Below are 20,629 nucleotides of genomic sequence, written 5' to 3'. Positions count from 1 at the left end.
GCTATTCACATGCAGGAGGCCTAAAAGGCCATTAACTTGGTCTAAACAAGCTTCCAAAAAACAGGGCATCCATAAAAGAGAAAAATAAAAGAACGAAAGGACAGTTGAAGTACTGAGGAAGAAATTATTGCAAAAAAATATGAAGTGATATGAAAAAATAGAAAATGAAGTTTCAAAACATAATAGAGAACTGAAATGCATAAGTATGTCAAAATATATATTTATATACTGTATATGAGGCCCCTAGAACCATAAGAAATTAAAAAATTCACTGTTAATAACTCATTTTCGAATTGCCCCCGTAACTATCAAACTGTCCCCCTGTGGGGCGTGTGCCCCGCTGGGAACCGCTGGGCTACCTGGGGGGGTGGGGGTGGCGATCACACAGCCCCGCCCCAGCAGCCCCTGCGCTCCCCAGTGACGCCTGTCCGTGCACACTGGCGCGCGTGCTGGCATGTGGGCATGCCCTGCTGTGGTGGTGGGTGGCTCCTCCATCACGACAGGCCCGGGGTGTGTCCTGCATGGGAGCGGGTGGGGCTCTGAGGACCAGGAAGCTCCAGGGCTAGGCCGTGACTGGGTGCCACACAAGACGCGCAGGTTGGGGTGGACGCGGCTGCTCTGGCCCCTTTCGTCCTCCTTCCTTGACCCAAGTGACCAGAAGCCGCGCACAGGTCTGGTCCGCAGCGCCAGGGGCGGAAGGAAGGGGCCAAGGAGCGCTGGACGGGGCCTCTGCCGGGAGGTAGGCTGCGGCCTTGGAGAAGAGGCCAGAGGGAGGACCGCCTCGGCACGGCGGGGCGCCCAGGGAGGCTCGACCCGATTCTGGTTCTGACTCTCGCTTCCCAATCGGGCTCACCTGCGCGAGTCCTTGCACCCTTCCATGCCGCGGCTCCTCCAGCTGTAAAATGGGCAAAACAACCAGCCCTCCCCGGAGGTGGTCGGTGAGGCCCCCGAGTGGCCTGGCGCTGGCAGCCTGCGGGGGCAGTCCGACCAGCCGGGCCGCCCGGGGGGAAGACCGGAGGGCGGGGCCGGGGCGCGCGGGGAGCCGCCCCCGCCCCAGCCTGCTCTCCGGGCGCCGGTCCCCCTTGCCGTCCGCCGGCCCCCGGGACCGAGGACCTGGGTCGCCTGGCCTCGCCCTCTCCCGTGCCCGCCGCCAGGGCCGGATGCCAGGCGGGCGGGCAGGACGCCGGGGACCCGGCGCCAGTGGGAGACGCTGGCGGACGGCGGGATCCCGGGCCCCTGGGCGCGCGGGGCGTGGCTGAGCGGGGCGTGGCCTGGGCGTGGCGGGCGGGGCTGCGCAAGCGTCGTTGGAGTTCGGGCCGGAGGACGACGCTGCTCCGCCGAGCGGTGGGTGGGCTTCCGGGCCGGCTCTGTTCCCGGTCCGAAGCCGCGGGAACGCCGAGGCTATTGGGACCCAGTTTGGGGGAGGAGCGCTGGTCTGGGGAGCTCAGCCCTTGCACTTCCCCTGCCGAGTCGCCTCCTTTTCTCGCTGCCCCGACCCGGGGTGATCTTGGGAGCATTGCCCTTCCCCGCTTCTGCGAGTCCCCGCTTGAGTCGTGGCCCTGGGTCTGATTGGATCACCCCGAGCTAGTTTCCCAGCTTTCCTCGGCTTTCCAGGGCCTCTCTCAGCCCCCCTCCACCGCCCGGGTCACCACTGGTTGGCCCCACTGGCGGTGGGCCTGGCGCAGCCAGTGCCCCTAAGTGTGCCCTGCCCGTGAGGAGCCATGTCTCTGGAAATCAGATGCCAAAGAGCAGCTGGCTCCGCGTCAGGGAGCCTAGAGGAACCAGGGGCGACTTTCGGGAGACAGGACCTGTGGGCAGGGTCTTAAAAGATTGGGGAGGATGCTGACCGGGGGTGGGGTGGGGGGGGGAAGAGGTCATTCCAATCTGGAGAAAGTGTTTGAACACAGGAAGGTGCCAGCAAGAATTCAATGAACCTGGCAAGTGACGTGCGGGTTGGGGCAAACTCAAAAACAGTTGGTGTGGGCCAGGTGTTTGTGCTCTATTTATAACCTAGGGTTTCAGGGAGCTGATTGGTGTCTGGGATGAGGGGTTGGAATGATGAGACTGAAGAGAGGCCAGTAAGGGGGAGGGGTCCCCGGAAGTCTGCAGAAGGTCTGCATTCGCACAGGGACAGTACGGATAATGCAATCAGAACAGGCTGGCAAAGCCTGTTTCCACTGTAAAGGAGGGAGGGGGGATTTGCAGACAAAGAAGTCAGATTCCTAGTGTAAATCGTGAATGGGAAGGTTTGCAGTGAAGTCACTGAAAGGGGAGGGGAATGAGGAGTTTTGTTTTCCATGTGTGAAGTTTCAAGTATTGGCAGGATACTTGGAGATGTCAAGTAGGAAGTTCATTAACTTATTTTTTTTAATTAAATCTTTATTGTTCAGATTATTACATTGGTTCCTCTTTTTCCCCCCCATAACTCCCCTCCACCCAGTTCCCGCCCCACCCTCCGCCCTCACTCCCCACCCACTGTCCTCATCCATAGGTGCACGATTATTGTCCAACCTCTTCCCACACCCCCCACACCCCTTTCCCCCCAAGAATAGTCAGTTCATTCCCTTTCTATGTCCCTGATTCTATTATAATCAACAGTTCATTCTGTTCATCAGATTATTTATTCACTTGATTTTTAGATTCACTTGTTGATAGATGTGTATTTGTTGTTCATAATTTGTATTTTTACCTTTTTCTTCTTCTTCCTCTTCTTCTTAAAGGATACCTTTCAGCATTTCATATAATACTGGTTTGGTGGTGATGAACTCCTTTAGCTTTTTCTTATCTGTGAAGCTCTTTACCTAACCTTCAATTCTGAATGATAGCTTTGCTGGATAAAGTAATCTTGGTTGTAGGTTCTTGGTATTCATCACTTTGAATATTTCTTGCCACTCCCTTCTGGCCTGAAAAGTTTCTGTTGAGAAATCAGCTGACAGTCGTATGGGTATTCCCTTGTAGGTAACTGACTGTCTTTCTCTTGCTGCTTTTAGGATACTCTCTTTGTCTTTTGCTCTTGGCATTTTAATTATGATGTGTCTTGGTGTGGTCCTCTTTGGATTACTTTTGTTTGGGGTTCTCTGCGCTTCCTGGACTTGGAAGTCTATTTCTTTCACCAGGAGGGGGAAGTTTTCTGTCATTATTTCTTCAAATAGGTTTTCAATATCTTTCTCTCTCTCTTCTTCTGGCACCCCTATAATTCTGATGTTGGTATGCATGAAGCTGTCCCAGAGGCTCCTTACACTATCTTCGTATTTTCGGATTCTTTTTTCATTTTGCTTTTCCGGTTGGGTGTTTTTTGCTTCTTCGTATTTCAAATCTTTGACTTGATTCTTGTGATCCTCTAGTCTGCTGTTGGAACTCTGTATAATACCCTTTATTTCAGTCCGTGTATGCTTAATTTCTAGTTGGTCCTTTATCACAACATTGAGGGTCTCATTAGATTTCTTGAGGATCTCACTACATTCATCGGCGGTTTCACCAGTCTTTTCGAGGGCCTTACTAAATTTATCAGCGGCTTCTAGACAGTTCTTTAAAGACCTTAAAAGTGTGGTTTTGAACTCTGTATCCAGCAGTTTGCTTTCCTTCATTTCTGTCATTTGTGTCCTGTTTCTTTGTCTTGGCATTTTTTTATGCTTTGCTGTGTCAATAGAGTGACTTTCTGTGCTAAGTGTCCCAATTACCTGAGGTAGACACTCTTGGTGCACCCCCTTGTGGGCTTTGTGCACAGTCTTGTTGTAGTTAAACCTTGATTGTTGTAGTTATTGCTGAGAGGAATTGACCTCCAGGCCAATTGGTTGTGAGAATCAGCTATGTCTACAGTGGGAGAACTTCTGTGCTGGAGATACCCTTATGGGGAAAGACTTGCTTTAATGGGGCTTTGGTGCTCACTGAGTCTGCCCCCTGAGTGTGTCCTTTATGGTTCCACGGAGCTGCAAACTGGATGGTCCCACTCTGACCTCTGGGTTTCCTGGCTCCTGGATCTCTAGGGAGGTGCTAATCTAGCCTTTGCCTGAGGCTATCCAGCAAAAGCCTCCCTGCAGGGCTTGGGCGGGGCAGGTCCCACAGGATCAACAGGGCGGGGCTAGCAGTTATGGCTGCTCTCAGTCTTGCCCTCAGAGGCTCTGCTTCTCAGTGTCCCAGTAATCACAGCAAGCCCCTCAGAGAGAAAGCTGCCCTCAGGTTTCGACCGATGCCAGACAGTCCCACTTCTCCTGTATGAGTCTGGGTCCCTAGAGACTTGCCCGGAACTGGAGCTCAGAGCCTGAGACTCACTCCCGATTGAAAACGACAACCGTGCCCTCAGCCGCCAGCACGCTCCGCATGCACCTCCACACCTTAGTATTTTACTTCCGTACTGTGCCTCCTCTGAATCTCGGTATGCTTTTCTTTTTCCTTCTAGTTGTAGAATTTCCACTCAGCCCGCCTTCCTGTGGTTCTGGATGATGTCCCTTTTGTCTTTTAGTTGTATTTTTGAAGTGGTTGTTCGAGACAGCAAACTCCGGTGTTTATGTATGCCGCCATCTTGGTTTCTCCAACTTATTTTTTTTTAATGTATTTTATTGATTTTTTACAGAGAGGAAGGGAGAGGGATAGAGAGTTAGAAACATCGATGAGAGAGAAACATTGATCAGCTGCCTCCTGCACACCTCCTACTGGGGATGTGCCCGCAACCAAGGTACATGCCCTTGACCGGAATCGAACCTGGGACCTTTCAGTCCGCAGGCCGAGCTCTATCCACTGAGCCAAACTGGTTAGGGCTCATTAACTTATTTTTTATTTGTTTAAATCTTTATTGTTGAGAGTATTACAGATGTCCCCCTTTTACCTCTCCATTGCCCCCCTCTACTTTGTTCTTGCCCCATCCCAGTCCTTCACCACCCTATTGCCTGTGTCCACAGGTAATGCATATATGCATATAAGACCTTTGGTTAATCTCTTCCCATCCCCGCCCATCCCCCTTCTCTTTGAGATTAATCAATCTGTTCCATGCCTCTTGATTCTATTTTATTCATCTGTTTATTTTGTTCATTAGATTTCTTGTTCATTTATTTTTATTTTTTGATTCAGTTATTGGTAGATATGTATTCATTATCATTTTATTGTTCATATTTTTCTTCTTCTTTTCTTTTTCTTAAAGAATACCCTCCATCATTTCATATAATATTGGTTTGGTGGTGATGAACTCCTTTAGCTTTTTTTTTGTCTGTGAAGATCTGTATTGGACCTTCAATTCTAAGTGATAACTTTGCTGGGTAGAGTAATCTTGATGGTAGGTCATTGCTATTCATCACTTTGAATATTTCTTGCCATTCCCTTCTGGCCTGCAAAGTTTCTGTTGAGAAATCAGGTGACAGTCATATGGGTACTCTCTTGTAGGTAACTAACTACTTTTCTCTTGCTGCTTTTAAGATTCTCTCTTTGTCTTTAGCCCTTGACATTTTAATTATGATGTGTCTTGGTGTGGGCCTCTTTGGGTCTTCTTGTTTAGGATTCGTTGTGCTTTCTGAACTTTAAGTCTATTTCTTTCACCAGGTAGGGGACGTTTTCTGTCATTATTTCTTCAAATTGGTTTTCAACATCTTGCTCTCTCTCTTCTCCTTCTGGCACCCCCATAATGCGAATGTTGGTACGCTTGAAGCTGTCTTCTGAATTGGTAGAGTGGCCTTGTGTAGTAGGTGTCCTGTAGGGCACAGTGGCTCAGCCTCCTCAGTCTTGTAGTTGAGCCTTGATTACTGTTGGCAAGTGTCCCTGAGAGGAATTGACCCCCAGACCAATTGATTGTGAGGACCAACTGAGTCTACAATGGAAGAGCTGCTGTGCAGGAGACACCCCTGTGGAGCAGGACTTGCTTCAGTTGGGCTTTGGTGCTCACTGAGTCTGCCTATTGAGTGTGTCACTGTGGATGTGTAGAGTTGTAATCTGCTATGGTCTGAAGCTGTCCACCAGGTACACTGGCTCTGGGACCTCCTGGGAGGTGCACAGTCAGCCACTTCCTGGGGCTACCCAGTAGGAGCTACAGAGAGATCTGCAGATGACTGCTACTTGTATTGGGCTTGTGAGGCCCAGCTATGAAGCAAGGCAGGCTGGTGCCAGTGCTGGGTCTTTGGTCTTTTATTGATAGGTTTGGGGGCATGCTGACTCCAGCTGCTGCTTGTTTAAGAGATTTTAGCAAAGTCTGAAGCCTGAGCTAGGACAGGCCATTCATATGGAAAAGCAGCTCCAAACTGCGTGGGTGAGGCTGAAAATTGGATGGGGTGGGGTCTCAGGGAGTCACTAGGATGGAGCAAACAGTGTACACCCGGCTGATGGAGACTCAAATATGGCTTCTAGTCAGCTCTACAACTGGGGAGGTCCCAGCATAGGAACAGTGACCCCTGTGAGCACCCCTGTCTTGGAGAAAGCTGCTTCTGAGTTCCTGCCCCATTGCCAGACAGTCCAGTTTCTCCCCTTATGTCTCTGGCTTCCCCTAAAGCTGCTGCTGGGCTCTGGAGCTCAGAGGAAGCAGAGCATGTAAGTTAATATTTGGGCCCTTTAATAGGAGCACCTGGGACTCCAGCAACCTCTGTGTCACTCAGCCACAATCCCTGCTGGTTTTTACAGCCTGAAAATATGGGGACTTCTCTTCCCAGCTCTGGAACTCTGGGCTGGGGGTATGGTGTGGGGCTCGGGCCCCCTGCTTCTCATAGGATGCCTTGGAGCTATCCCTCCCGATTAAAAAAACGCCATACATGGGTGCCAGACCAGCTCATTCTGTACCTCCACCCCTTCTATCAGTCTCAAAGCACTTTCTTCTTCTCTAATTGTAGGACTTCCATTCAGCCAGGTTTCAGGCAGTTCTGAATCATGGTTGTTCTGTATTTTAGTTGTAAATTTAAAATTTTTTTAAATTTATTTCAGAGAGGAAGGGAGAGGGAGATAGAAACATCAATGATGAGAGAGAATCATTGATCATCTGCCTTCTGCACATCCCCCACTGGGACTGAGCCCACAGCCCAACCCAGGCATGAGCCCTTAACCAGCATTGAACTTGGGACCTTCAGTTGGCAGGTTGACAATATCCATTGAGCCAAACTGGCTAGGGCTAATTGTAATTTTGATATGGTTGTGGGAGATGGTGAGTACCAGCATTTACCTATGCTGCCATCTTGGTTCCCCTTATTTATTTATTATTTAGGCCAGCCTCAAAGGCAGCATACATAAATGTCACAGAGAAGATAAAGTCATAAACTGTGAAAACTCAGCTAAAAGGACCTGATACCTGGGGGGAGGGAATGCAGAGAAGAGTAGAATATTATTACTGAAAAAGGTTGGCTTAGAAAAACCACTGGAAATGAACACAGGACTCATCTGAGCTTGCTGGCAGTCAAGCCAAAAAAAGGACCCCTACATTGGCCATTCACTAGGGTGAAACTCAGGGGAAAGACCTTCCTGAAGCCCCAGGGGAGAGGCACTAGGATGGAGGAGATAAAACGGATCACTCAGGTGGGGGATGTGGAAGAGGGAGGAGTTCTGAAGGCCAGGCCAGGGCTGTAGCAATGCTGACATTTCAGGAAAGGCTCATGCTTTCCTGAGGAGAAGGACTTTCCTTGGCTGCACAAGGAGGTGGGAGAGGGAAGGGCAAGCACGGTCCATTCACACCATTCTTTTTACAGGGGAACAGGATAGAAGGTGGTGTGCCAACCCCTGGCTCGGACCGTCTCTTCTACCATGAGGTGGAGTCGCCATCTGCCCTGGGCCTTTTGGGGGCCTGGCCTGGCAAGAGCACCCCAGCCAGCAAGTAAGTTGGCAGCAGGGGTTTCTGTTTCTGCCTCTTGCTTCCTTTTGAGTCCAGATGGTGCCTCCAAGAAGGCAGGGATTCAGACGCCAGGGGTGCCAGTCCCAGCTCTGGGGTTCACTAGCTGTTGGCCTTGGGCAAGTCACCTCATCTCTCTCAGCTTCCTTTTTCTCATCCTGAAATAGGGGAGTCAGCCTAGGTGAGGTTTCCTGTAGCTAAATAAGTCCAGGAACACTTGTCTGATTTCATTTTGTATTCAACAAATATATATATTTTAGTCCTCCCCAATAATATTTTTCCATTGATTTCTATAGAGAGTATAAGGGAGGGAAGGGAGGGAGAGAGAGAGAGAGAGAGAGAGAGAGAGAAAGAGAGAGAGAGAGAGAAAGAGAAACATTGACATGAGAGAGACACATCGATTGGTTGCCTCTTGCACGCACCCAACTGGGGCTGGGGAACCTGCAACCCGAGGTATGTGCCTTTGACCAGGAATCTAACCCACGACCATCTGATGTGCAGGCCGACACTCTAACCACCGGCTAGGGCCAACAAATATTTTTTAAGTGCCTGCTGTGTGCCAAGTATATAATTGTGCTAAGTTCTAAGTATATAATTGTGTAAAAAAAGATGTGATCCTGCTCTTGTGGTGGGTGGTGGTGGAAATGAATGTTAATCCAGTGGTCACAGGGTATAATATAAAATTGCATCATAGCTGCTACAGAGGGGTGGTACATGATGTGTAAGAGCAAATAAGGGGGGTTTGAGATAGACATGGGTCTGTGTCTTGGTGGGGAAATATGGGTGGGATCTGGATGCTATTTCTTCCTTCTCTCTTCTCTCTGCAGATGAAAATATCCCCTGGATGATCCACTGGAATTGGGCCCTTAAAGGCGGGTGTCCCCTTGGCCCCCCTAGGTGAGGCCTTGATGTCATACCTTAGAACAGTGATTCTCAACCTGTGGGTCACCAACCTGTGGGTCGCGACCCCTTTGGGGGTCGAACGACCCTTTCACAGGGGTCGCCTAAGACCATTGGAAAACACATATATAATTACATATTGTTTTTGTGATTAATCACTATGCTTTAATTATGTTCAATTTGTAACAATGAAAATACATCCTGCATATCAGATATTTACGTTATGATTCATAACAGTAGCAACATTACAGTTATGAAGTAGCAACGAAAATAATTTGATGGTTGGGGGTCACCACAACGTGAGGAACTGTATTAAAGGGTCGCGGCATTAGGAAGGTTGAGAACCACTGCCTTAGAATATACCTGGGCATAGCCGAGGAGCCTGGGAAGGGTCAGGACTTGGAGAGAGCACCAGGCTTAAGAGGAAGTTGCCTTATATTATTTACAGCACAAGTCAGCCAGTGGGTGGATCTGTGGGAGGTGGGTGGAGTCTGGCAGGGACCAGGCTGAATTCCTGAGTTCCAGACAGGCAGCTCTGGGGGGCTGGAGGGCGAGGGGTGAGACTTCAGTCTCTGGGAGGGGTGAGAGTCAGAGTCTTAACCTGGGTGTCCAGGTCTGGGCCTGGGTCTCAGGAAGCCAGAAGTTCCTCATTCCAAACAGGCCTGGGCTCCACGCTTGTGCAGGGACTGAGCTCAGCAGCCAAGCCCCAGCTCATCCCTTCTCCTTGCTCCCAGGGCCTTTACCCATCACTATGGAAGTTCAGTGGGCAGTGTTCCCCCGTCAGGGAGGCATGGACCGGCGTTACGGAGCATCTCTGCTGCTGGTAAAGAGATTGGTTCCTTGGCCAGCCTGAGGGGAGGGGCTGGCGGGGATCCCGGGTGGGGGTCGGGGGAGGGGTCTGGGGGAGAAGCAGGCAGGGAGAGAGGCATGGAGGACCCACTGGCATCACCCATCAGTGGCCACCGCCCTCACCCATCACCCATCTGTCTGTGCATCCCTTCCTACAGCTCTCCTGCAGTGCACACATGTGCAAAGCCCTGGGAAGGAGGTGCCATCCCTGCCTTTAACACACTGGGTCTAGCAGTTGGAAAAAGATTTCCCTTTAATCTCATTGTGAAGCCAGTGAACCCAGGCTCAGCATCCCTCATCCCCTGGCTCCCCACTTTCTGCCCCAGGGTTCCACCTTTCTAGACTGTCTTTTGAGGGATGCATGGCACCATCTGAGCGCCAGCACCTCCTGTGCTGTCTGACGCCGCAGCCTGACCCTCCCCCACTCCACCCGCCCTGTTTCCCGCCCGTTCCCTCTGCCTTCCCATCCAGAGGCCATCCAGCAGCACCGCCGGAACCTGGCTGAGTGGTTCAGCCGGCTGCCCCGGGAAGAGCGCCAGTTCGGCCCGACCTTTGCACTAGACACGGTGCATGTGGACCCCGTGGTCCGTGAGAGTGCCCCCGATGAGCTGCTTCGCCCGCCTTCGGAGCTTCGTTCCCCTTCGCGGCCACCCCCGGCCACGCGCCCCCCCCTGGCCCTGTCTCAGCTCTTTGACCCGGACGCCTGTGGGTGCCAGGTGCAGACGGTGGTCCTGTATGGCACCGTGGGCACCGGCAAGAGCACACTGGTGCGCAAGATGGTGCTGGACTGGTGCTACGGGCGGCTGCCAGCCTTCGAGCTGCTCATTCCCTTCTCCTGTGAGGACCTGTCGTCCCTGGGCCTGGCCCCGGCCTCCTTGTGCCAGCTGGTGGCCCGGCGCTACACGGCCCTGAAGGAGGTTCTGCCCCTGATGGCCGCAGCGGGCTCTCGCCTGCTGTTTGTGCTGCATGGCTTGGAGCGGCTCAACCTGGACTTCCGGCTGGCAGGCACGGGGCTCTGCAGTGACCCCCAGGAGCCAGCGGCGCCGGCTGCCATCCTCGTCAACCTGCTGCGCAAATACATGCTGCCCGAGGTGGGTGCCCCCCTGCCTGCCTCTCTATCCCTGATTTGCCACCTACGAGTTTTTGTGTCTTAGGCCTGCATGGTTAAAATATATATTTTTATTGATTTCATAGAGGGAGAGAGAGAGAGAAACATCAGTGATGAGAGAATCATTGATCTGCTGCTTCCTGCACACCCTACACCGGGGGCCAAGCCCACAACCTGGGCCTGGGCCCTGACCGGGAATCCAACCGTGACCTCCTGGTTCATAGGTCAATGCGCAACCCCTGAGCCACACCGGCCGGCTTGCATATTGATTGGGGGGAGAGGTCCTGGGCGAGTTCACATCCTGGCCCCACCACTTCCCAGCTGTGTGTCTTTGAACAAGTCACCAACTTGCCACACTTCTTTCTGTTTTTTCCTCTTGAGTTATGCCGATGGACGCGGCACTAACTACATAGACGCTGTGCGCACAGTGCGCGGGCTCCTAGCAGGTGCACGGTCATGGTTAGTTATCCTCATTACAGTCGTCATTCCCACCCTGGGACACTCGGTCCTCAGGCGCTCCCGGGGTATAAGGGCTCTCTGACCCTTGCTTCTGCTCTTCCAGGCCAGCATCCTGGTGACCACCCGGCCCTCCGCCGTGGGCCGCATCCCCAGCAAGTACGTGGGCCGCTACGGCGAGATCTGCGGCTTCTCCGACACCAACCTGCAGAAGCTCTACTTCCAGCTGCGCCTCCACCAGCCGGACTGCGGGCCCGGCGCCGGGGGTGCGGACGTCCCGGCCACGGCGGCGCAGCGGGACAGCCTAGTGGAGATGCTGTCCCGGAACCTGGAGGGCCACCACCAGATCACGGCCGCCTGCTTCCTGCCCTCCTACTGCTGGCTGGTGTGCGCCACCCTGCACTTCCTGCACGCGCCCACCCCGGCCGGCCAGACCCTCACCGGCATCTACACCAGCTTCCTGCGCCTCAACTTCAGTGGGGAGGTGCTGGCCAGCGGCGACCCCGCGCAGCTGTCGCTGATGGCCTACGCCGCCCGGACCATGGGCAAGCTGGCCTACGAGGGGGTGTCCTCCCGCCAGACCCGCTTCTCCGAGGAGGACGTGCGCGGCTGCCTGGAGGCGGGCGTCCGCACGGAGGAGGAGTTCCAGCTGCTGCACATCTTCCGCGGGGACGCCCTGCGCTTCTTCCTGGCCCCGTGCGTGGAGCCGGGGCACCCCGGCACCTTCGTGTTCACTGTGCCGGCCATGCAGGAGTACCTGGCCGCCCTCTACATTGTGCTGGGCTTGCGCAAGACCACGCTGCAGCGGGTGGGCAAGGACGTGGCCGAGCTGGCAGGCCGCGTCGGGGAGGACGTCAGCCTGGTCCTGGGCATCGTGGCCAAGCTGCTGCCGCTGCGGATCCTGCCCGTGCTCTTTAACCTGCTGAAGGTAACACCAGCGCGGCCCCCAGCGGCCTCCTGCTTCCCTCCCAGAAGGAAAGGGCTGCTCCTGCAGAGCTCGGAGCCCTTCCTTTGGCTCTGGTTTCAGATTTGGGCAATGTGGCTTTATTTTACTTTATATTTTATTTTATTTTATTGCTTTGAGAGAGGAAGGGAAAGGGAGAGAGAAGCATTGATAGGCTGCCTCCTGCTCGCCCCACCCTGGGGATCTAGCCCGCATTCTGAGCATGTGCCCTGACAGGGAATCAATGCCCGCCACTGAGCTGTACCAGCCAGGTCAGTGTGGCTTTAGTGGGACTGGGGCGTTAAGAAGGGCGGAGAGAAGCTACAGGCTGGGAGGGGAATTTGAGGATGCAGGGACTTTATTTATTTATTTATTTTTAAAATCTTTATTGTTAAAAGTATTACATATGTCCCCCTTTCCCTCCCATTGCACCCCTCCAGTTCACCCCTGCCCCCCTCCAGACCTTCACCACCCCATTGTCTGTCCATGGTCCTTGGTTGATCACCTCCCACCCACCCAGCCTCCCCCGCCTTCCCTCCGAGATTCCGCACTCTGTTCCCTGCTCCCATGTCTCTGGATCCACTCCGTCCATCAGTTTATTTTGTTCCTTAGATTCCACATGTGAGTGAGATCAGTGACACTTGTCTTTCTCTGACTGGCTTATGTCACTCAGCATGATACTCTCCAGGCCCCTCCATGCTGTCTCACAGGGTAAGAGACCCTTCTCTTTTACTGCTGCACAGTGTTCCACGGCGTAAATGTGCCCCATCGTTTTATCCACTCGTCCGCTGATGGGCCCTTGGGCTGTGTCCAGGTCTTAGCTATTGTGAATTGTGCTGAGGGTGCAGGGACTTTAATAACAACCCTACAGTTCTAAGATGGTTTTCTTCCACACCTCTGCTCCTAGCCCTTATTTCTGGAAGGTTATTGAATTTGGTGGCATATAATCTTTCATAATAGTCTAGCATGATCCTTTGTATATCTGTGATGTCTGTGGTGACTTCTCTCATTTCTGATTTTGTTTATATGGATCTTTTCGCTTTTTTCCTTAGTGCAGTGGTTCTCAACCTGTGGGTCGCGAACCCTTTGGCCGTCGAACGACCCTTTCACAGGGGTCGCCTAAGACCATCCTGCATATCAGATATTTACATTACGATTTATAACAGTAGCAATATTACAGTTATGAAGTAGCAACGAAAATAATTTATGGTTGGGTCACAACATGAGGAACTGTATTTCAAGGGCCAGAAGGTTGAGAACCACTGCCTTAGTGAATCTAGCCAGGGGTTTGTCAATTTTATTAATCTTAAAAAACAACAACACAGCTCTTCATTTTATTAATTTTTTTGTCTAGTCTTTCTGTTCTCTATTTCATTCCATTCTGCTCTAATTTTTATTATTTCCTTTTTTCTGCTGACTTTGGGTTGCTTTTGTTTTTCTTTTTATAGTTCTTTAAGATGTGAAGTTAGGTTGTTTACTTGGGATTTCTCTTATTTCTTGAATAGGCCTGTAATGATCCGTAGGGTCCCATTCCCTCTTATTACTGCTTTTGCCGCATCCCAGAAGTTTGTTTTTTTTTTTCATATATTTTATTGACTTTTCACAGAGAGGAAGGGAGAGGGATAGAGAGCCAGAAACATCGATGAGAGAGAAACATCGATCAGCTGCCTCCTGCATGCCCCCTACTGGGGACACACCCACAACCAAGGCACATGCCCCTGACCAGAATTGAACCTGGGATCCTTCAGTCTGCAGGCCGATGCTCTATCCACTGAGTTAAACCAGTCAGGGCTCCCAGAAGTTTTTTAAAAAATATATTTAAATATATGTTCTTTGTTTCAGGTAGAGTAACTCCCTTGAGTATTTCCTGCAATGAAGGTTTTTCTGGTGATAAAATCCCTCAGCTTCTCTATGTCTGGGGTCGTGTTTATTTCTCCTTCATATTTAAAGGATTATTTTGCCGGATATATTATTCATGGCTGGTAATTTCTCTCTTTCAGACATTTTAATATTTGGTTCCACTCTCTTCTGGCTTGTAGAGTTTCTGCTGAGAAGTCAGATGAAGTTCTGATGGGTTTTCCTTTGTAGGTCCCTTCCTTCTTTTTCCTGGCTGTTTTAAGAAGTTTTTCATTGTCACTGATTTTTGACAGTTTTAATATAAAGTGCCTTGGAAAGGGCCTCTTTGGATTGAGTAACCAGGGTTCTGTTTGCTTCTTGGATTCAAGGATTCAGTTCTTGCCATAGGTTGGGAAGTTCTCACCCACTGTTTGTTTGAATAGACTCTCCATTCCCCTCTTCCTCTTCCAGAATTATTCTAATATTGCTTTTTCTGATGGAGTCAGAGGGTTCTCATAGAGCTCTTTCACTTTTCTTTTTAATATATATTTTTTTATTGATTTCGGAAAGGAAAGGAGGGGGAGAGAGAGATGGAAACATCAATGAGTGAGTCATTGATTGGCTGCCTCCTGCACGCCCCACACTGGGTATTGAGCCCGCAACCCGGGAATGTGCCCTTGACCAGAATCGAACCTGGGACCTTTCAGTCCTCAGGCCAACGCTCTACCCATTGAGCAATTTTTCTTTATGGTCAGGTCTGTCTTCTTTCTTCTGCATCATTTCTAGATTCCTATCTTTGATATCACTAATTCTTTCCTCCATCTAGTTGGCTCTGTTTTCTGTGTTTAGTAAGTTTACTTTTAAAATATCTATATATTTTTATTGACTTCAGAGAGGAAGGGAGAGGGATAGAGAGCACGACCCCCACTGTGGATCAAGCCTGTAATCTGGGCATGTGCCCTTGGCTGGAATCAAACCCGGATGCTTCAGTCTGCAAGCTGACGCTATCCTCTGAGCCAAACCTGCTAGGGCAAGTAGTTTATGTTTAATCTCCTTAATTGCATGCTTCATTTCCAGGATTTCTGATTATTTTTTTCTTAAATTTATTTTATTGATTTTAGAGAGAGAGAAATGAGAGGGAGAGATAGAAACATCAATGATGAGAGAGAATCACTGATTGACTGTCTCTTTCACACCCCCTACTGGGGATTGAGCGGGCAACCTGGGCATGTATCCCGACCGAGTATAGAACCATGACCTCCTGACTCATGGTTTGACGCTCAACCACTGAACCACATTGATCCTTTTTTAAAGGATCAATCTCTTTGGTAAAGTACTTGTTTTGTTCATTGATTTGTTTTCTGAGTGCATTGAATTGCCTGTCTGTATATTCTCGCATCTGATTGAGTATTTTCAGAACAGCGATCTTGAAATCTCTGACATTTATGTCACATATTTCCATGGTGTTCCAGCTTTCTTTCTGATCATCCTCGTTACCGTGGTGATTAATGGTATTTGCTGCTCTCCTTTGCCTCTACTGGTACCTTTTCTTTTTTTAAAATATATTTTATTGATTTTTTTACAGAGAGGAAGGGAGAGAGATAGCCAGAAACATCAATGAGAGAGAAACACCGATCAGCTGCCTCCTGCACACCTCCCACTGGGGATGTGCCTGCAACCCAGGCACATGCCCTTGACCGGAATCGAACCTGGGACCTTTCAGTCCACAGGCCGACGCTCTATCCACTGAGCCAAACCGGTTTCGGCTCTACTGGTACCTTTATATCTGTCTTATTAATACCCAATAGCCCCTTTCTCTGCAGAGGTCTTTCTGTTATTTTCCAGTAGATGGCGCTGGATTGCAATATTTTTTACCTCTGTGATCTGTCTTGAACTCCATGGCTTCCAAAGACAGTGCAGCGGTGCTGCTTGGAGGTGGGGTTTGTTTTGTCCTCACTTAATGGTGACCCCTGACCTCCGTAGGGTCCCATTCTAAGCACCCCCCTGGGGATCAGTCACAGAGGGAAACAGCGGTTCTACTGTAGTAGCTCTTGGTCTACAGATCATATGCTCCTGGACCCAACTCCAAGGGCACCAGGAGACGAGTACTGGGAGTCCAAGTGGCAGCGGGCTCTGTGGTTCCGTTTCTTTGCTTGAAACACCACCACCAGGCCCGACTGTGGGGAGTCGCAGGGCAGAAACCTGTGCTCTGTGAGGCGTCTGCTGGCTCTGTCACTCACTCCACTGGCCCTGCCCGGCTGCCCCCTCCTCCCAGCAGAAGGAAATGCCTGCTACTGCCCACTTCCTCTCTTTTCCAGGCCGAGCAGCGAGCTCCCAGCTGCAGGGGCTGTGTCTGCGGCTCCATCTGCACTTTCCTCCCTTCTCATCTCCCTGTTCATTCCTGGTTGCCCACCTTTATTATTATTTTTTAAAATATATTTTTGTTGATTTCAGAGAAGAAGGAGAGGGAGAGAGAGAGAGACACATCAATGATGAGAGAAAACCATTGATTGGCTGCCTCCTATACGCCCCACACTGGGGATCGAGCCCACTACCTGGGTGTGTGCCCTGACCAGGAATCCAACTGTGACCTGCTGGTTCATAGGTCCACGCTCAACCACTGAGCTGCGCTGGCCGGGCCTGGTTGCCCACCTTTAGAAGTTCATGGCGAGGGTCTCTCAGGCTGCGTCTGCGTTGAGCAGGGGCTTTTGTTGAATTATAGTTGGTTAACTTGTTGAAGTTTCAGGGGGAGAGGCCAAGGGGATCGCTCATGCCACCATTCCTCCGACTCACTTCATCCTTATCTCTGAAATGGGGATAATAGACTCTGTCTCATTGCCTAATGGGAGAGTGAAACACATTCATCTGCATAGTGAGGATGCTATTTAATTTTTAAACATAAAAACAGGCTCAGCCGCCCACCCCTTCTCACACCATCTCCTCAGATGGGCGGTAGCGCCTGGGGCTGCCCACCCTTCGAGGATGTGCTTGCCTCACCGACTGCAGTGGGAGACTGGTCCCCTGGAGGGCCCAGCACCCCTCCACTGTAGAGTCAGGGTTCTTAGCCCCACGCTCAGAGGGAGGCCTGCCTAGCAGGGGGCAGTTCCATCTGCTTCTTCATGACCCGAGGGGAACAGTTCCTTATCCCAACACCAGATTAGGGTCAGTACAAGAGCACTACCCCCCATGGCCGGAGCCTCGCCTGGAAAAAGTGAAAAAAATCAAACCATACTTTAGAGGAGGTGCCATAGCACCCCTGGTGGCACCCCGAGCAAGGGCCTCCTGTCCTTTCGGAACAATTGCAGGGACGAGCGGTGGGGCTGCAGACATCCCCAACATTCCTCCCTTCAGTGAATATTTGCGTGCCTGCCATGTGCCAGGCGCTGTGCTAGATTCTAAGAAAAACCAGTTAATAGAACCCCAGGTTTCTGCGTCTTCTCATCGTGCGGTCTGAACACAGGCCCGTCAGCATCACCATGGAATGAGCACGCACGGTCAGGGCCTGCACAGCCCAGTGCCGGGCGCCGAGTGTCCGGGGCCTGGCCTCGGCTAAGGAAGCCTCTGTGCAGGGGGGCAGTCGCTCTGGTCCCTGAGGGTCCCCAGAGAGAGAATCGGCGGAGCTCCTCTGAAGAGGAGAGAGCTTTGGAGGCGGAGAAACCTCAGCATTGGCGAGGGAAGCAGCGTGGGTGAGGGTGAGGGTGCGAGGCCTGTGATGAGGTTGGCAGGGACCAGTGATGCCGGCTGACGGAGGAGGGATGTGCCATCAGTCGTCATTGCTCTGAGGATGATGTTGAAGATGGGGATGTAGTTATCATACCAGCGGCTCCACACTAACTGCACGCTATCTGCTGCTTCCTTCCCTCCACCTCCTGGGCTGGACATGCCTGGGGCTGGGAAGAAGAATGTGTGTCTGGAGGGCATGAGCACGCGGGCTGAGGGAGGACTCCGGGCAGATCACATGGGGCCCCGTTATGAACAGTTTCCTATTCGGTGCAGGCAGTGGGAGCCCCGGGAGGCGTCGCAGCCAGGCAGTCATGTGACCAGACAGACCGTGCTGCGAGTGCAGGAGGGACGCCCGGCTGGGGCAGGCGGGGAGCCGGCACGCAGAGGCCACAGCCGCTGCCCTCTTCCTCTCCCAGGTGGTCCCACGCGTGTTCGGGCGAGTGGTGGGGAAGAACCGCGAGGCGGTGGCCCGGGCCATGGTGCTGGAGATGTTCCGAGAGGAGGATTACAACAACGATGACGTCCTGGACCAGATGGGCGCCAGCATCCTGGGCATGGAGGGCCCCCGGCGCCACCCCGACGAGGCCCCCGAGGATGAGGTCTTCGAGCTCTTCCCCATGTTCATGGGGGGGCTGCTCTCTGCCCAGAACCGGGCCATGCTGGCCCAGCTCGGCTGCCCCATCAAGAACCTGGACGCCCTGGAGAACGCCCAGGCCATCAAGAAGAAGCTGGGCAAGCTGGGCCGGCGGGCGCTGCCCCCCTCAGAGCTCCTGGACCAGCTCTTCTTCCACTACGAGTTCCAGAACCAGCGCTTCTCTGCCGAGGTGCTCGGCTCCCTGCGCCGGCTCGACCTGGCGGGCGTGCGCATGACACCCCTCAAGTGCACGGTGGTGGCAGCTGTCCTGGGCAGTGGCAGGCATGCCCTGGACGAGGTGAACTTGGCCTCTTGCCAGCTGGACCCCGCTGGGCTGCGCACGCTCATGCCCGTCCTCTTGCGCGCCCGGAAGCTGGGGTGAGGACCTCGTGCTCGGGCATGAAGAGGAGAGGCTGGCGGGGCAGAGGTGGGAGGAGGAGGTGCCAGGGAGACCGGGGGGCACTGAGGAAGGGCCACGGGCCGGGTGTGGGTGGGGGTGTGGGTGGAGGGGATGAGCAGTAGGAGGGAGGACAGTTGTGGGCTGCAGAGGCAGGATGGGGAGACGGGCCAGTGGATGGCCAGCCTCGGCTCAACTTCTCTGGTTTCTCCCTCCCATCGGGCCACCCTCTGCTCCAGCTTGCAGCTCAACAGCCTGGGCCCGGAGGCCTGCAGGGACCTCCGAGAGATGCTGCTGCACGACCAGTGCCAAGTCACCACCCTGCGGTGAGCGCCTGGGTTGGGGGGGCTGCGGGAGGACCGGCCATGCTGGCGGCCAGCTGAGGTCAGGGGTGTGCTCCACCTCAACACGCCTGGCACAGGCCCACTCCAGGTCCAGGACAAGCAGGAGGGCGGATGGGGTGAGATGCCACCAGCAACAGGTGCTAAGAGAGCCTCTCATGGGACTGAAGTCAGCCTGGGAAAGGGGTTGGATAGGAGCCCAGGCCAGTGGCTTGGTGACAGAGCCACTGATCCCGGGATGTGTGTTGCCTCACAAGGATGACCTTACGCTGGGCACTCCGTCGATGCTCCCAGAGTTGACTGACTTACTAGGAACCAGACTTCTGGGCTTCCGATTTCTGGTTGAAGTGAGGGGAGGCGAATGAGGAAAGAGAAAGGAGGGGGGGCAAGAAGGATGGGGCAGCGGGCTCCCGGCTCCAGGGAGGAGGGGAGGGGAGAGGGGAGAGGAGAGAGGGGGTGCGGAGAGAAGCCAGCTCCCGCCCTCTCCCTCCTCTGCAGGTACCACCCCTGCAAGTCTCCACCCTCCCTCCTGGGCCTGCAGTTCTGTGTCCAGGCTGGTCTCCACCCCAGGTTGCACCCTTTGGGCCCAAGCACGGGGTCTCTCCCACAGGCCCTTGTAACCTTGGGGTGCTTGTGGCTGCAGGCTGTCCAACAACCCGCTGACGGCTGCAGGGGTGGCCTCGCTGGTGGAGGGCCTGGCGGGAAACACCTCCCTGACACACCTGTCCCTGCTGCACACGGGCCTCGGGGACGAGGGCCTGGAGCTGCTGGCTGCCCAGCTGCAGCACAACCAGCGGCTGCAGGAGCTGAACGTGGCCTACAATGGCGCCGGTGACACCGCGGCCCTGGCTGTGGCCAAGGCGGCCTGGGAGCACCCCTCCCTGCAGCTGCTGCAGTGAGTCTTGTCCCCACCCAGCCCCCAGCCCCCAGCCCCAGCTGCTTCTCCTCCAATGTTCCTGCCCGAGTGAGGGGCCTGGCCTCTCTGCCTGGCTCGGAGTGATGCCAACTGACCTGGAGCCAACCCTTCCCTGCTCTCCTTCCCCCATTTGTCCGGGGCTCCTGGTGGCCCCCTTCCTAGTCCCTGGTCCCACTAAATTCTACAGGCATCCCTGCCTCCCGTGGGCCACCACACCCCAGCTCGGGCTCATTGAAGACACACCCATCGCATTTCACAGCCGGTGGCTGAGCTGTGAGCCCCCTTGCTCTCTGTCCCTCCCACCCTCTGCCCCTCCCTCTCAGAGCCCTGCTGATGGCACCGCCTCTGCTCTCTCCCGCCAGCCTCTACTTCAACGAGCTCAGCTCCGAGGGCCGCCAGTTGCTGCGGGACTTGGGGGACGCGGCGGAGGGCCGTGCCCGGGTGGTGGTGTCGCTGACAGAGGGCACGGCAGTGTCGCGGTACTGGTCGGTGATCCTCAGTGAAGTCCAGCGGAACCTCCACAACTGGGATCGGGCCCGGGTCCGGCGCCATCTCCAACTCTTGCTGCGGGACCTGGAAGATAACCGAGGCGCCACCCTGAACCCGTGGCGCAAGGCCCAGCTGCTGCACGTGGAGGGCGAGGTCACGGCGCTCCTGGAGCGGCTGGGGGGCCCTGGCAGCTGAGACGGGCTGCAGGCGCCTGGCCGGCGGCCCTCTCCCCAGCCCCTGCCCGC

The 20,629-nt window shown here is 53.5% G+C and overlaps 1 protein-coding gene across 5 annotated transcripts; it reads left to right on the top strand.

Moving 5' to 3' along the window:
* The first annotated feature begins 447 nt into the window (after window positions 1-447).
* On the top strand, window positions 448-20,581 carry NLRX1 (NLR family member X1). Of its 5 annotated transcripts, none has more exons than XM_059707639.1 (10): window positions 601-739; window positions 7,661-7,777; window positions 8,620-8,689; window positions 9,427-9,515; window positions 10,013-10,632; window positions 11,212-12,033; window positions 18,024-18,619; window positions 18,878-18,964; window positions 19,623-19,874; window positions 20,258-20,581. In XM_059707639.1, the coding sequence occupies exons 2-10, from the start codon at window positions 7,708-7,710 to the stop codon at window positions 20,577-20,579; spliced, it is 2,928 nt and encodes a 975-aa protein (XP_059563622.1). In that variant the 5' UTR covers window positions 601-739; window positions 7,661-7,707; the 3' UTR covers window positions 20,580-20,581. The 5 variants fall into 5 exon arrangements, with proteins under 5 accessions (XP_059563618.1, XP_059563622.1, XP_059563619.1 ...); XM_059707636.1 differs by having other exon boundaries at window positions 602-739; window positions 7,653-7,777; XM_059707637.1 differs by lacking the exon at window positions 601-739 and adding an exon at window positions 1,284-1,344 and having other exon boundaries at window positions 7,653-7,777.
* Window positions 20,582-20,629: the final 48 nt, after the last annotated feature.

This window comes from Myotis daubentonii, chromosome 9, assembly GCF_963259705.1.
Source record: "Myotis daubentonii chromosome 9, mMyoDau2.1, whole genome shotgun sequence".
Lineage (NCBI taxonomy): Eukaryota > Metazoa > Chordata > Mammalia > Chiroptera > Vespertilionidae > Myotis > Myotis daubentonii.
This window is presented reverse-complemented; position numbering and strand designations above follow the sequence as displayed.

Coding starts and splice junctions, on each gene's coding strand:
- NLRX1 (XM_059707635.1), top strand. CDS start 455: ATGTGGGCATGCCCTGCTGTGGTGGTGGGTGGCTCCTCCATCACGACA. Junction 10,633..11,211: donor GCAAATACATGCTGCCCGAG/GTGGGTGCCCCC, acceptor CTGCTCTTCCAG/GCCAGCATCCTGGTGACCAC. Junction 18,620..18,877: donor TTGCGCGCCCGGAAGCTGGG/GTGAGGACCTCG, acceptor CCTCTGCTCCAG/CTTGCAGCTCAACAGCCTGG.